Source organism: Gymnodraco acuticeps, unplaced genomic scaffold (genome assembly GCF_902827175.1).
Source record: "Gymnodraco acuticeps unplaced genomic scaffold, fGymAcu1.1, whole genome shotgun sequence".
NCBI classification, from domain to species: domain Eukaryota; kingdom Metazoa; phylum Chordata; class Actinopteri; order Perciformes; family Bathydraconidae; genus Gymnodraco; species Gymnodraco acuticeps.
The window spans coordinates 3,039,639-3,051,523 of NW_022991187.1; the positions used below are offsets into that span (position 1 = coordinate 3,039,639).

Here is an 11,885-nt window from a genome sequence, read left to right on the forward strand (position 1 = left end):
GTATAATAGGTGACCTTTAATATATTTATTTGGTATATTTTGACATGGACCAGCTGTTATTAAGATCTTGGTGTTCACTTTAATGTTACAATTCAATCCAGAGCTCCTCTTCTCAGGCACAGGCTGAGTTAAGGTGCTGCGCTTTGCAAAATGACAGCGGGCAGTCGGTTGACTGATTATGGAGCTGCTCTGTTTGCATCACTGACGCACTGCAGAGAGATAATTCACACCATGGAAACCAAGACAGGGTTTTCTTTGTTTAAGTTGTTCTTGTTTTGTTTGTTTTTAGAACGTGATGAGAATGTAAAAAAAATAATATTAATGAGCTGTGAGACAGTGGGTGTAGGTTCATGGGTCCACCACTGCATGTCTTGTACCCAGCTAGAGAGCAAACTACACACACACACACACACACACACACACACACACACACACACACACACACACACACACACACACACACAGAGTAATTCGCTATGGACACTTTAGCCATTGCAGCCCACATATGAGTTTGACAGTGAGGCTGATTAACATTTTTGTGGTCTAATCTCTTGTCTCTTGTGGTTACAGATCTTCGTATCCCTCTCATGTGGAAAGACACGGAGTACTTCAAGAACAAAGGAGGTGAGCAGCCACCTCTGTATGCATGTGAAGAATTGATAGAGCATTAATGATTCGCTTCATGGGGAACTGATGTAGCTTTACACATTATGAAATGGAGCTTTACACATTATGAAATGGCTAATTCAAAGATGTGTAAAAGCTTTGTATAATCAGAGGTGAGTGTGGGATTTCTCGCAACTAATCTCCTTTTATCATTGGCAGAGGTTGAAACACTGATATAGATTTTTAGTGTTATATTTTAAAATGCCCCTGACCCATTTAACTGTGCAAACAGACCATACAGGATGGCATTTTCTCTATTCTATGCAGCACAGTTCCTGGAGCTGATCATTACAATCTGTTGCAGCTTTACCACATATCTCCATATTTTCCAGGAACAGATTTCTCGAGCTATGAGAGACTCCTGGCAGCACGACCTGGCCCTCAGCACGGGCTGAGTCCTAAATCACGGAAATTAGTTCGCATTTTACCACATCTGGTTCCCTTTTTCTCAAAGTCGACTTATTTTTTAATGTGATTTATTTGGTTACATGCCTGACAAAAGGTCTGTGGTTAACACAAGCGTAAGAGACATTTAAATGTTGTTATAATGCATCAGTACATTTCCCCCTTCTAAATGTCAAAAGCTGTTGTGTCATAAAAAACTGGCTGTTTCTAACTAGTGAATAAATGAGACTGCTAAACGAAATCACGCTAAATATTAGCCGCCTATTAGCAGTGTTAGCTTATTTTTTTCTGGCAATTTATAAGACGCTTCTAAAATCATAAAAGTTGTGTTATATATGTATATTATCCTGCTGTACAAAATGTATAAGTATCATAAACTTATTTTCTGCAATAACCCAAAATCCCCTTTCTTTTTGTCGAAGGAAGCCCTTGCGATGCTAGCTTCTGGGTTAGCCTAAAAACACGTCATCACTCTGTTATAAAGCCATTTTGAAAAGATCTGTGTTGCATTTGAGGGACTCCTTTTTTCCGTGTAATATTACTGCTGTGAACCATTTCACATATAAATGTTTTTTTTATGACATTAGCATTAAATTGTGCACTGACATTAAGCAAATGGTGATATTTAGATTGATTATCCTCCCCCTCTCAATAGAGTCAATGCGGGTTAACCCCGTGCGATCATTATAACCGTCCCTGAGCTCATTCTCTCCCCTGGCAACTAGAACGGGATTAATCTGCATGACCTGTGCATGTAAATGAACTCAAGAGACAGGTAGTAGACTCTTAACAAAGCTTAATGAGGCTGTTAGTCAAGGTCATTAAGCACACCCATACATAAACTGAGCCCAGGAGGTGAGGACGAGGAAAGCACGCCATTTGCCACGTGTTCAATCACATTTTAAACAGAGCGTTGAGCACATACTCGGAATAACAAGTGTGAGTTTTAAAGGTGGGGTATGTAATTTATATCAGAAATACTTGTTATATTCCATGGGATGCTCTTAACATCCCGATAGCAATAAATACATTAAATGCTTTGACAATAAATACATAAACAAATTGAATCTGTGGATGCCGTGGCGCTGTAAAAAGCACGACCAATCATCTGAGCCGGCCCGGCTAAAGTAACTGGATGGCCTACCTGCCTGTCAGCCTTCCATCTGTGTACAAATGTATCTCGTGCCCTCATTGGTCATGTGCGCGTTCGTGTGTGTTGGAGGAGGGGCTCTGTAAGGAAGTCTGAACGAAGGGGCAGATTTATTTCCGCTGCGTAGTTTCAAATTCTAGCGCACTCGAGCTGGTTTCTCCAAGATTACATACCCCATGTCAATGTGCCATACACAAGGAAGCATATAGGTAGGAGCCTTTTCAGTTGTAATGTTAAATGTGAGGCAAAAGGAATTAGTGATAGTAACAATGATAGTCGACTAACAGGTGCCACATTTTTTTAAATACAACATCATTTTTGGAATATAAATCTTACTTTGATTATAAATGTCATGGTTTCTGCACAGGAATTGACCATCATCCTAGTGAGCTTGCCCAAAAAAGGGTTTTACAGCTTTTTACAATGCCTATTTCCTGAGATCGTTTCTTTACAATGTTGGAATAACGACTGTGAATATTAAGTGTCATTGTGCCATAAACAGGGAAGCATATAAGTGCTAAACTGGGTCATTATATACTACACTATATATATTATTATTTCAACTCATTGGCTACTGTAACATTAAAACCAGGGGACTCAGTTTTAACTACAAAGCAAGCTAACAATACTTCATGGTAATTCTTTGCACAGCTGGTCATTAAGATCAGCTGAAGTGAAACTAACAACAGTGGAAGTGTTTGTCAGCCAGGTGGACGAGCCGCTATTGTTTCAACCTTTAACTGCTCAGGTCATAAGCCCTCTGTAGCCTTAGGGGTAAACATGTTGTTTACTTAGATATACGCGGTGTTTTGGAGCTGAAAGGTAGTTTTCAAGTGATGCAACTGAATGAAATCTCTTGACATGTCACATAAATCACAGTTTTGTTTTCTAACTTTCTTTCTTTCCACCCAACTTTCCTTTGTAGAGCTTCATCGGTGTGCAGTGTTCTGCCTGGTGCAGCTCGGAGGAGAGATCTTTGACACAGACATGGTGATAGTGGACCGGACACTCACCGATATCTGCTTTGACAACACCATCGTATTGTAAGTCATCCATCTCAAAGGATTCAAGCCATTATTTGTCATATGTGCAAAAGCTATGCGTGGTTTTGTCAATTATATGTTTAAGTCTCAAGCTCCAACAACAATGCAACATATGAAATACTTAACAAGTAAAAGACATAAAATAGTGCAATTGACAAAAGCGTTCAAGTTGTCAAGTTGTTGGAATAAAAAACATGTTAAATAGAAAGTTAAACAGAATTGTAATCAGTAAAATAATCCTCTGCAATAACTCTAATTGTTGCAAAAATGTAATTTTCCTCATGTGTGAATACTTGTGCAATATATATGCCGTTAATAACTGTGCCATATATACCTGGCTGCAGTGGCGAACCGTGTCTATCACAACTGGACCTTCTGTAGACACACACCCCCCGCCCCCGCCCCCGCCACCGCCACCCCGCCACCGCCACCCCGCCACCGCCACCCCGCCACCGCCGCGGCATTATAATGTCCGTCTTTTCACTGAATTGTCGTCTTGAAAAGGGTACTCACAACAATTCCGCAACAACTTCATCTTCACCTGTTGCACTTGTCATTTCAACGTTAAAAACAATAAAACGGCATGAATTGCTTCGTCGCATTCATCTAGATCCTCTGTCTCGAGCCAGTAAACTAGCGGGCCTTCTAGAGTACCCTGGAACCGAGGGAAACTCTGAAAGAATACGCCCATTGGCTACAAATCAATATATGATTGGTTGATCAAACTGTCAGTCCAAACGTACGCTCTCATTCAGTGCAACGGCCAGGGCATTCGATCAAGGATGTAGAATGCCTTGTTGAAGGATATTCTACCCAGAGACCCAGAACAAGATCTGATTGGTTGCTTTCTTTTCTAACACAAAACCACTGAAATGCGTAGTGCATGGTCCGAGAAGGACAAACAAATTAACGTAACACTGTAATATTACAGATCAACAACACAGATACGATTCTCATTTATTCATTTTATTACATTTTATTTATATAATTAAATCGATTTTTTGTTTGTTTTATCTGAGTGTTCCAGGGTATTCTCTGAATACCTTGAAGGCCCTGACGGTTCGCCACTGCCTGGCTGCTAAATCCTCAGAACTGGAGGATGTGCACTTTGTAAATTGTGTAACTTTTTTTGTATTATAATTGGTTTATCTTTAACACTTTTGTATGCATGCTTCTTAGTTAACACTAAGCTGTCTTTGGCTTTTTTCTGCTGTAACAATGTAAATGTCCCCTCTGTGGGACTAATAAAGGTATTCTGATTCTGATTCGCAGTAGTGAAGCCAACCCTGGTTTTGAGATGCGTGTGGAGCTGTACAGCTGCTGCTCAGAAGACGACTACTCAGCAGGGAGCACGCCCAGGAAGCTAGCCAGCAAACTGAGCTCGTCGCTGGGCAGATCGGCGGGGAAGAAGTTCAGGTCGGCCATGGAGCCTGGGCCGTGTAGTCCTGTTGGCAACGGGGGGGCAACTCCTCTGCTTCTGCCAGTTCCCTCTGTACCGTAAGTTTAAAACATTTGACAGACTTAGTTGAGGGAGGAAGCTGTAAGAATCTTTCCAATCTGAGGGAAAGGGATTTCATATAGAAAAACAAGTAGCAACACATCTGGGACTAGGAGAGAAGATTAAGAACATTTCATGCCAGAAAGAAAGGAGAAGAAAAGGAGGAAGGAAAAAGGAGAGAGGATGTGGTAAAATCAAGACTCAGAATATGGCACAGTAACCTAAACTGGGCGTTAAGAATTATAGGGAAATATCCATTTGGACTGCAGGAAATATGCACCAAAGATAATAGACGTGATGGAGGGACTGAAGAGAATAAGGGGTGATGTTAAGGAAAGAAAAGGACAGACTGGACTGTGGCGAAGATGGACCAGGGAGAAAATGTTTGGTAATGTTTTTTACCAAATATGAAAACTGGATACTGATAAGGTGGTTGTAATGCAACACTAAGGATACAAGCTGCATTCAAACAAAAAAGAAGGAGAGTAGATTGAGAATAAAGAGTGAAATAATGTTTATTTCAGACACAAAAATACTTAATGGAGTTGTTTTGAGAAAATGGATGCTCAAACCCAAAATAATTGTGTATTCCTTCTCTTGTGTGTTGACAGGGGTCCTAAGTACCACCTTTTAGCTCATACCACCATGTCGCTGTCACACATCCAGGACAGTTTTCGCACGCATGACCTCACCATCTCAGGCAACGGTGAGTGGCAGCCTCCATCAATCTGTCGCCTCTCCATCTTTCTCTTCTCTCTGCCAAATCCGCCATCTGTCTCTTTTTTGTGCTTCACTCGTCACCGTCTCACTTCTGTTCTCAGCACTCTAATAATTTCCCTTAAACCAAGTGTACACTTCCTCCTCCCCCTTCTTCTTCTTATACTTCCTCTTCTTCTCTGTCCCTCCCCCATGTTCTCTGACAGACAGCCATTGTCAAGGTCAAAGTTATAAAGACTGCTCTAGTGAGGTGTCTGCTGTGTAAAGCTGTAATGATGTGGGCTAACAAGGGCCCGGACCCCTCCGACAGACAGGCCCCTAGTGTTTTATTCATTGGCCCTTCAGCTTGCAGTAAAGTTTCATTGCTGCACTTCATGACACTGCCTGCAGCTGCCAGTCTTTTACACCCTTTCCCTTTTATGTGTGCGAGAGGGGGGGCTGTGTGTGTGTGTGTGTGTGTGTGTGTGTGTGTGTGTGTGTGTGTGTGTGTGTGTGTGTGTGTGTGTGTGTGTGTGTGTGTGTGTGTGTGTGTGTGTGTGTGTGTGTGTGTGTGTGTGTGTGTGTGTGTGTGTGTGTGTGTGTGTGTGTGTGTGTGTGTGTGTGTGTGTGTGTGTGTGTGTGTGTGTGTGTGTGTGTGTGTGTGTGTGTGTGTGTGTGTGTGTGTGTGTGTGTGTGTGTGTGTGTGTGTGTGTGTGTGTGTGTGTGTGTGTGTGTGTGTGTGTGTGTGTGTGTGTGTGTGTGTGTGTGTGTGTGTGTGGCCTAGCATTACTATACTTGTGGGGACCTAAATCTGTTTACACAGTCACGTGTGGGGACTCGCCTCCTTTATGGGGACAAATTGGAGGTCCCCATAAGGGGAATCATTAATTTTAGGGTGAAGACTTGGTTAGGGTTAGCGTTAGGCATGTGTTGGTTATGGTTAAGGTTAGGATAAGTCTCCAGGAAATGCATGTAAGTCAATGTAGTGTGTGTGTGTGTGCGCACATGAGTATACATGTTTGTGTGGGTTTTCAATATCATGTGGGAATATTTTATTTATTCATGGTGTTTATTTTTGCCCATCTCTTCTCTTCCCTGTAGAGGAGTGTTCCTATTGGCTGCCGCTCTATGGCAGTATGTGTTGTCGCTTCGCAGCTCAGCCTCACTGTATGACCCGACAGGTGATGAGTGGATGTTTGAAAGTGAAGGTAAGTTGGCAGGTGTGAAAGGGGAAATATCCCTCTCAGGGTTTGAAGAGTGTTTGGCTTTTGTCCTGGTTTATTTCTGTCTTTATTTCTTCCTCCTCCTCCCTTCTCTTGGTGATTCTCTCCATGTCTTTCACTCCACACATGACTGATCTTTTTCTCCACCTCGCAGCAGTTGGGAGGTGAACCTCAGAGTTGGACCAAAGTGTACGGCGTGCTAAAAGGAACAAGCCTTTTCTGCTACCACCGGCAAGAAGATGTGGAGGCTAACGTCGAGCCAGCTTTCACCATCGCCATCAACAAGGTCAGCAATGGAAGCACAACAAAATACCTGAAGTTGATCCTGATTTACAAAATCAATGGAGTTGTTTTGTTGTACGCTTAAGGCATCAGTAGCAAAGATGGAAAGGTATGGACTTGTGATTTGCTGCCAATTTGAATCTCAAGCCAGCTGGTAGACCATGAGCCAAGAAAAAACGAGCTCTTCTCTTAGTAACTACTATTAAAGTGCCTTTCAGCAAGGAACTCATCCCCTAGTAACCCAATGTAGAGCTGCTTGAAAGCCAAGAGGTGGAAACTGGCTCTCAGCTTTCAGGTGTAACTGTGTAAAATGTTCAGCAAGAGTTGAAAAGAGCAGGTATCTCCAGATAAAAGGCTTTGAAGATTTTAAAATGAGATTTGTTCAGGGTGTTCTCCAGTCTTTGCAAACACAGTAAGACACAGTTTTCAGGCTCAACTTCTAATCATATTTATTTTATCCCTCGTCCCGATTTTCCAGGCACAAATATGAATAACATGGGTCCTTGATCATCTTATTCCCTGTGTCTGTGTCGATGCCTGTGGGCCTTCCCATTCCTCCCGTGGTGACTCATTCAGTCTTTTTCTGACCCTGATCTCACAGCTGACCTGAAGCCAAGTCAGACACATCAGACATTGGTTGTCTCTTATTAAGAGTGAGCGAGGGGTGATGAATGGAACAACACTGCCATCTAGTGGTCAAAAACACACTTAGACACATTTGGAATAGAACGAGGATGTGGGAATTGGGAGTCTGCACATTTTGTTGGATAATTGCAGAAGGGAAATGGATTGGAAGAGGGCTAATTAGCGGCTTATTAGTCAGGGGCTTATTTTCAGTGGAGTCTCACATCTATAATTGCTGTAATGATCACTTGTTGCGGTGCATAATTTTGTTCATTTAGGAGTGCTGGCATTCATTCGTGATTGTAGTCATTTTGTATCAGATGATTGTATTCTTTGTCGCTAATTTTTTCAGGAGACCAGAATACGTGCGTCAGAGAAAGACCCTCAAAGTAAAGTTCAGAATATCTGTATCAGTAACCAGTACGGAGGTGAGGAGGTTACACACACACTGACGTCAGACAGCCGCGAGGACACACACCGGTGGATGGAGGCCTTTTGGCAACATTTCTACGACATGAGTAAGTGTTTGCTTTAACATAGGAAGCGTGTGAATACAGTAACTCACATTAACCATAGCTACATAAAGGTTCCCATATCTTGTTGTCGCTTGGTTCGTTAACATTTATTTTTCTTCATAATACAGGCCAATGGAAACAGTGCTGTGATGACTTAATGAAAATTGAACTGCCATCGCCAAGGAAACCGACTCCCGTCACACCAAAACAAGGCTCACTCTATCACGAAATGGGTAAGATTTCACTGTGATAATATCATTGTGAATATGAAATAAAAAAGGATTATTTTAGTCGATAAAATAAGAAACAAAACATAAACGTTGAGGCAGGGAGAGAAAGCATTGCGTCTGCATTGCATGTCACTGTGTGTAGCTTTAATTCCTTTCAGTCTATGTGCATGTGAGATGCTGTCATAATAAAATGTTCCTCTCCGATATCTCGAACTCACACTCTGCTGCTTGACTTCTGTAGAATCGAATCTTATCTCTGACACGCTGACTGTCTGTCTTCTCTTTCTCTGTTCCTCTTTGTCCTTTCCAATTTTCCTCGTGTGTCCTGAATCCATCGCTCCTTTTGTCCTTTTATTATTTCCCCGTGTCCTCATAAATATGTATAATCAACGCCACGTTTTTCATCAACTATCCTTGAGTGATTTCTTTTTCCCTTCTCTCATCATGCCATAACATTCATTTCCTTAATAAACAATAAACCCTTATCGATTTCTCCCGCCACCCTCAAAACACACACTTAACTCCACCTGTTGCGCACCTCCTATCCCCTCCACCCTTTCTCTCTCGCCAACCTTCCCTCTCGGTTTTCCTAACCCCCCCCCCCCCCCGCCAGCCCCTCTTGCCACGCCCTCCTCTGAGGGTCTTCTGCTGCAGGATAACGCTGTGTCTGCTGAGATTCGCGCTCTGCTCTCGTCCTATTACAACGACAGGTGAAGTAACAGGAGTAGGGCTCCATGTAAATGATGTTGTGGTGAATGTTGCAGTCCAGGATTTACTGCAAAACCACCATAAGATCACTGATGGTGGGAATATTATGCAAAACATTAAAGGACAGGATATTTGTTTCATTCATCATTGTAAAATAACTTTAAAAAAAATCAAAACATATTTTTCTTCTTCTTCTTCTTCAAGAATACATTTCAAACTAACATTTTATGAAGTGCAAGTATGTCTATAATCCGTACATAATCCATACTATATATACAATATTAAGAAACAACATTTTAATTATTTCCAAGTCATGGCTGTATTACCAATTCAAATGGTAAGAACTTTTCATTTGAAAACCCATGCTCCAGCCCAGTAAACATCTGTATAATAATGAGTGTTTCTGCGTCCCTCCTGCTGCAGTTATTGAGTCATCTGACGACCTCAGCACGGTGTCGGACATCCTGGCTCGGAGGATGCAGGAGCTGGAGCTCCGCAGCCAGCTGGGCACCTCCCCGAACTGGATGTCTCTGTTTGAGGAGAACAACCCCAAAAGCGCTGGCCGCCCTCGCCCCTGTACTTCCCGCTTCTCCGGCCACAGCCCCTGCACACCTCACCGCCCCCCCCCGCAGCCCTGCGAGCCCCCACCGCTGCCCCCAGCTCAGCCTGCTCTCCTCAGACGCCAGCCTGACCTCGGACAGCGACAGCCACTGCAGCACCAGCCCCTGCTCCCACCGCCACGCCTGGCCCGAGCCCTCCTCAAACTTCCCCCTCCTGTCCTCGTCGCCCTCCCGCCTGAGGCCACGCACCTTCTCCTTGGATGCTAAGCTCAGCACCCTGCGGGGGAGGGGGTTCAGAGGGGGAGGGACCTTCCAGTGCTCCTGCCAGCCTCCTACCTCCTCGCTGCTCGCCCCGCTCCCTGTCTCCTCTCGCTCCCCTCGGTCGCAGCGCAGCACCCAGACCACGCTCTCCTGCTCCAGCTCCACCTCCAGCAACAGCTCCAGCAACAGTGAGGGCCGCCACAGCCCCGAGTCCTCCGAGGGGGCCCCCTTCTCCCGGCCCTCCCCGGCCCGACGCAGCCTCAGGAACCTCAGGGCCAGACTCGATCCTCGCAACTGGCTCCAAAGTCAGGTGTGAAGCGCGTGCTGCCAGACAGACATGTTTAACACTGACCTAAAGGCAACAGTTCTCATTAAATCAAGGTTTAACTGGCTTAACATATGTGAACTGACCTCAGGCAGTCTGTTGGCAACATGCACAGCCCTGAGGAGGATAAGCTGCCTCTGGCCTGCGTCCTGGGGGGGTGGATCATTGAAGACCCTCCTGGAGAAAACTGGAATGTCTTCTATCACAAAGGAAAGGTGACAATCACTGCAGGCGGCACTTTGCTGAAGATGGTCCAGAACTAAATGGGAGGTACTCTGCTTGCTTTGAAAAATGATTATGGTCATGCTGCTTGGGAGAAAGTGATGTTAAGAGCTAAGGACTTCAGATGAACTGTCCACCCTGAAACTAGAAAGGTTTTTTCCCCCCTCTGTATCCTAGCAACACAAACAGGATCATTCAAAATCATCTATAAATGTCACCTGCAGTGTTTTGACTGGATCAATATTTTCAAAAAAATCAAGGTTTGCAGTGTTTATGCTATGAAAGCTAGTGAGCATGAGTCGAGATGAACAGGCAAGACGGCCAAGAGTTTTCAAATGATAAAGTGTGGAGGGAAGCGTTGGTGTCTGTCTGAACTGTGATATCTACTTCAGTGTACGCGTCTAATTATTCATACATGGTTCTCCTAAAATGACTATGCACCATTTTGTTTTTGCATGATTTCACGTTTCAACCATGAATCTGGTGAAAGCTTATGCAAAGGCTCATACACACTGTACTGGTTAATACTGTGATCTCTGGTCTCAACTCCCACACAGGTAACATATCCCTAAATACATAGAAAAATATTAAAATAAAAATGTAATAACTCAACTCAAACTTTGAATGTCATTAAAAACAAAAGGCGTTCTGATCATGTTACTTTAATGCAATATTGTGAGTTTTTTAAGCTTTCCGGTTCCTTATTATAGACATTTCAATAAATGTGAAGCATCCACCAATCATATGTTATAAAACAACTTTTTAAGCATTATGTGAAATTATAGCCAATCAATAGGTCAGAGCAAGCTAATGGTTTACCCTGCCATTTTAATTTATGTAAGAAAACAGTCATCTGACTCAAGGCGTCCGTTGTGTGTGTGCAGTAAAACCTCTTTTACTGTTGGTTTTACTTTAACAGTTTCGTCTTGGGGCTCAGAACTCGGGTGATTATTTTGACTAAGAATACAAACTGTCAAATGTTAGAAAAACAGCATTTGTTACTGTAAATTAATTTTTATAAATTAACAAATAAACCTCCTTTTTTTCTCTTTTGTTACATAATTGATTTTGTTATAAATGCAGCTATATTATTGATACCTGATCATAATGTTAACAGATGATGTGCAGATGTATAACTGTTATGCATAGGTAACATTGAATGTTATAACCTTGCAAGAGTTTCTCCTGTTGGCAGGCTTTGTGTTTGCGCCGTCATAAAGGCGGACATAAAATGAGAAATGTGGAAATCTCCTGTACAAATAACATTAATTATAATAAATGTTTTATCAATACAAGACTGACACTTTTTTTTAACACATCTACATAAAATCAGATGTTTATATTTTGTATAATATACTAGAAAAGCTAGGGGATTGTTATTGTTTTCCACTACGTACACCCGTTATTGCAGTGGGAGAGCTTCCTCTTAAAGGGGCCCTGTTCTTCTCAGTTTCAGCTTCATATCAGTATGTAGTGT

General features: G+C 42.8%; 1 protein-coding gene across 5 annotated transcripts in view; it reads left to right on the forward strand.

Annotated features, from left to right (window-relative positions):
- rtkn (rhotekin) overlaps positions 1-11,457 on the forward strand; it is a 79,914-nt gene extending 68,457 nt beyond the window's left edge. For 2 of the 5 annotated variants that reach the window (XM_034238442.1, XM_034238444.1), the window contains exons 3-11: positions 571-624; positions 3,147-3,264; positions 4,537-4,761; positions 5,374-5,468; positions 6,560-6,666; positions 6,836-6,967; positions 7,940-8,105; positions 8,231-8,335; positions 9,464-10,166. In XM_034238442.1, the coding sequence (XP_034094333.1) occupies positions 571-624; positions 3,147-3,264; positions 4,537-4,761; positions 5,374-5,468; positions 6,560-6,666; positions 6,836-6,967; positions 7,940-8,105; positions 8,231-8,335; positions 9,464-9,867 (1,406 nt within the window). In that variant the 3' untranslated portion in view covers positions 9,868-10,166. Of the gene's footprint in view, positions 1-570; positions 625-3,146; positions 3,265-4,536; positions 4,762-5,373; positions 5,469-6,559; positions 6,667-6,835; positions 6,968-7,939; positions 8,106-8,230; positions 8,336-8,945; positions 9,043-9,463 lie in introns of all 5 variants that reach the window. The other 3 variants (XM_034238446.1, XM_034238447.1, XM_034238445.1) reach the window with 3 other exon arrangements.
- Positions 11,458-11,885: the final 428 nt, after the last annotated feature.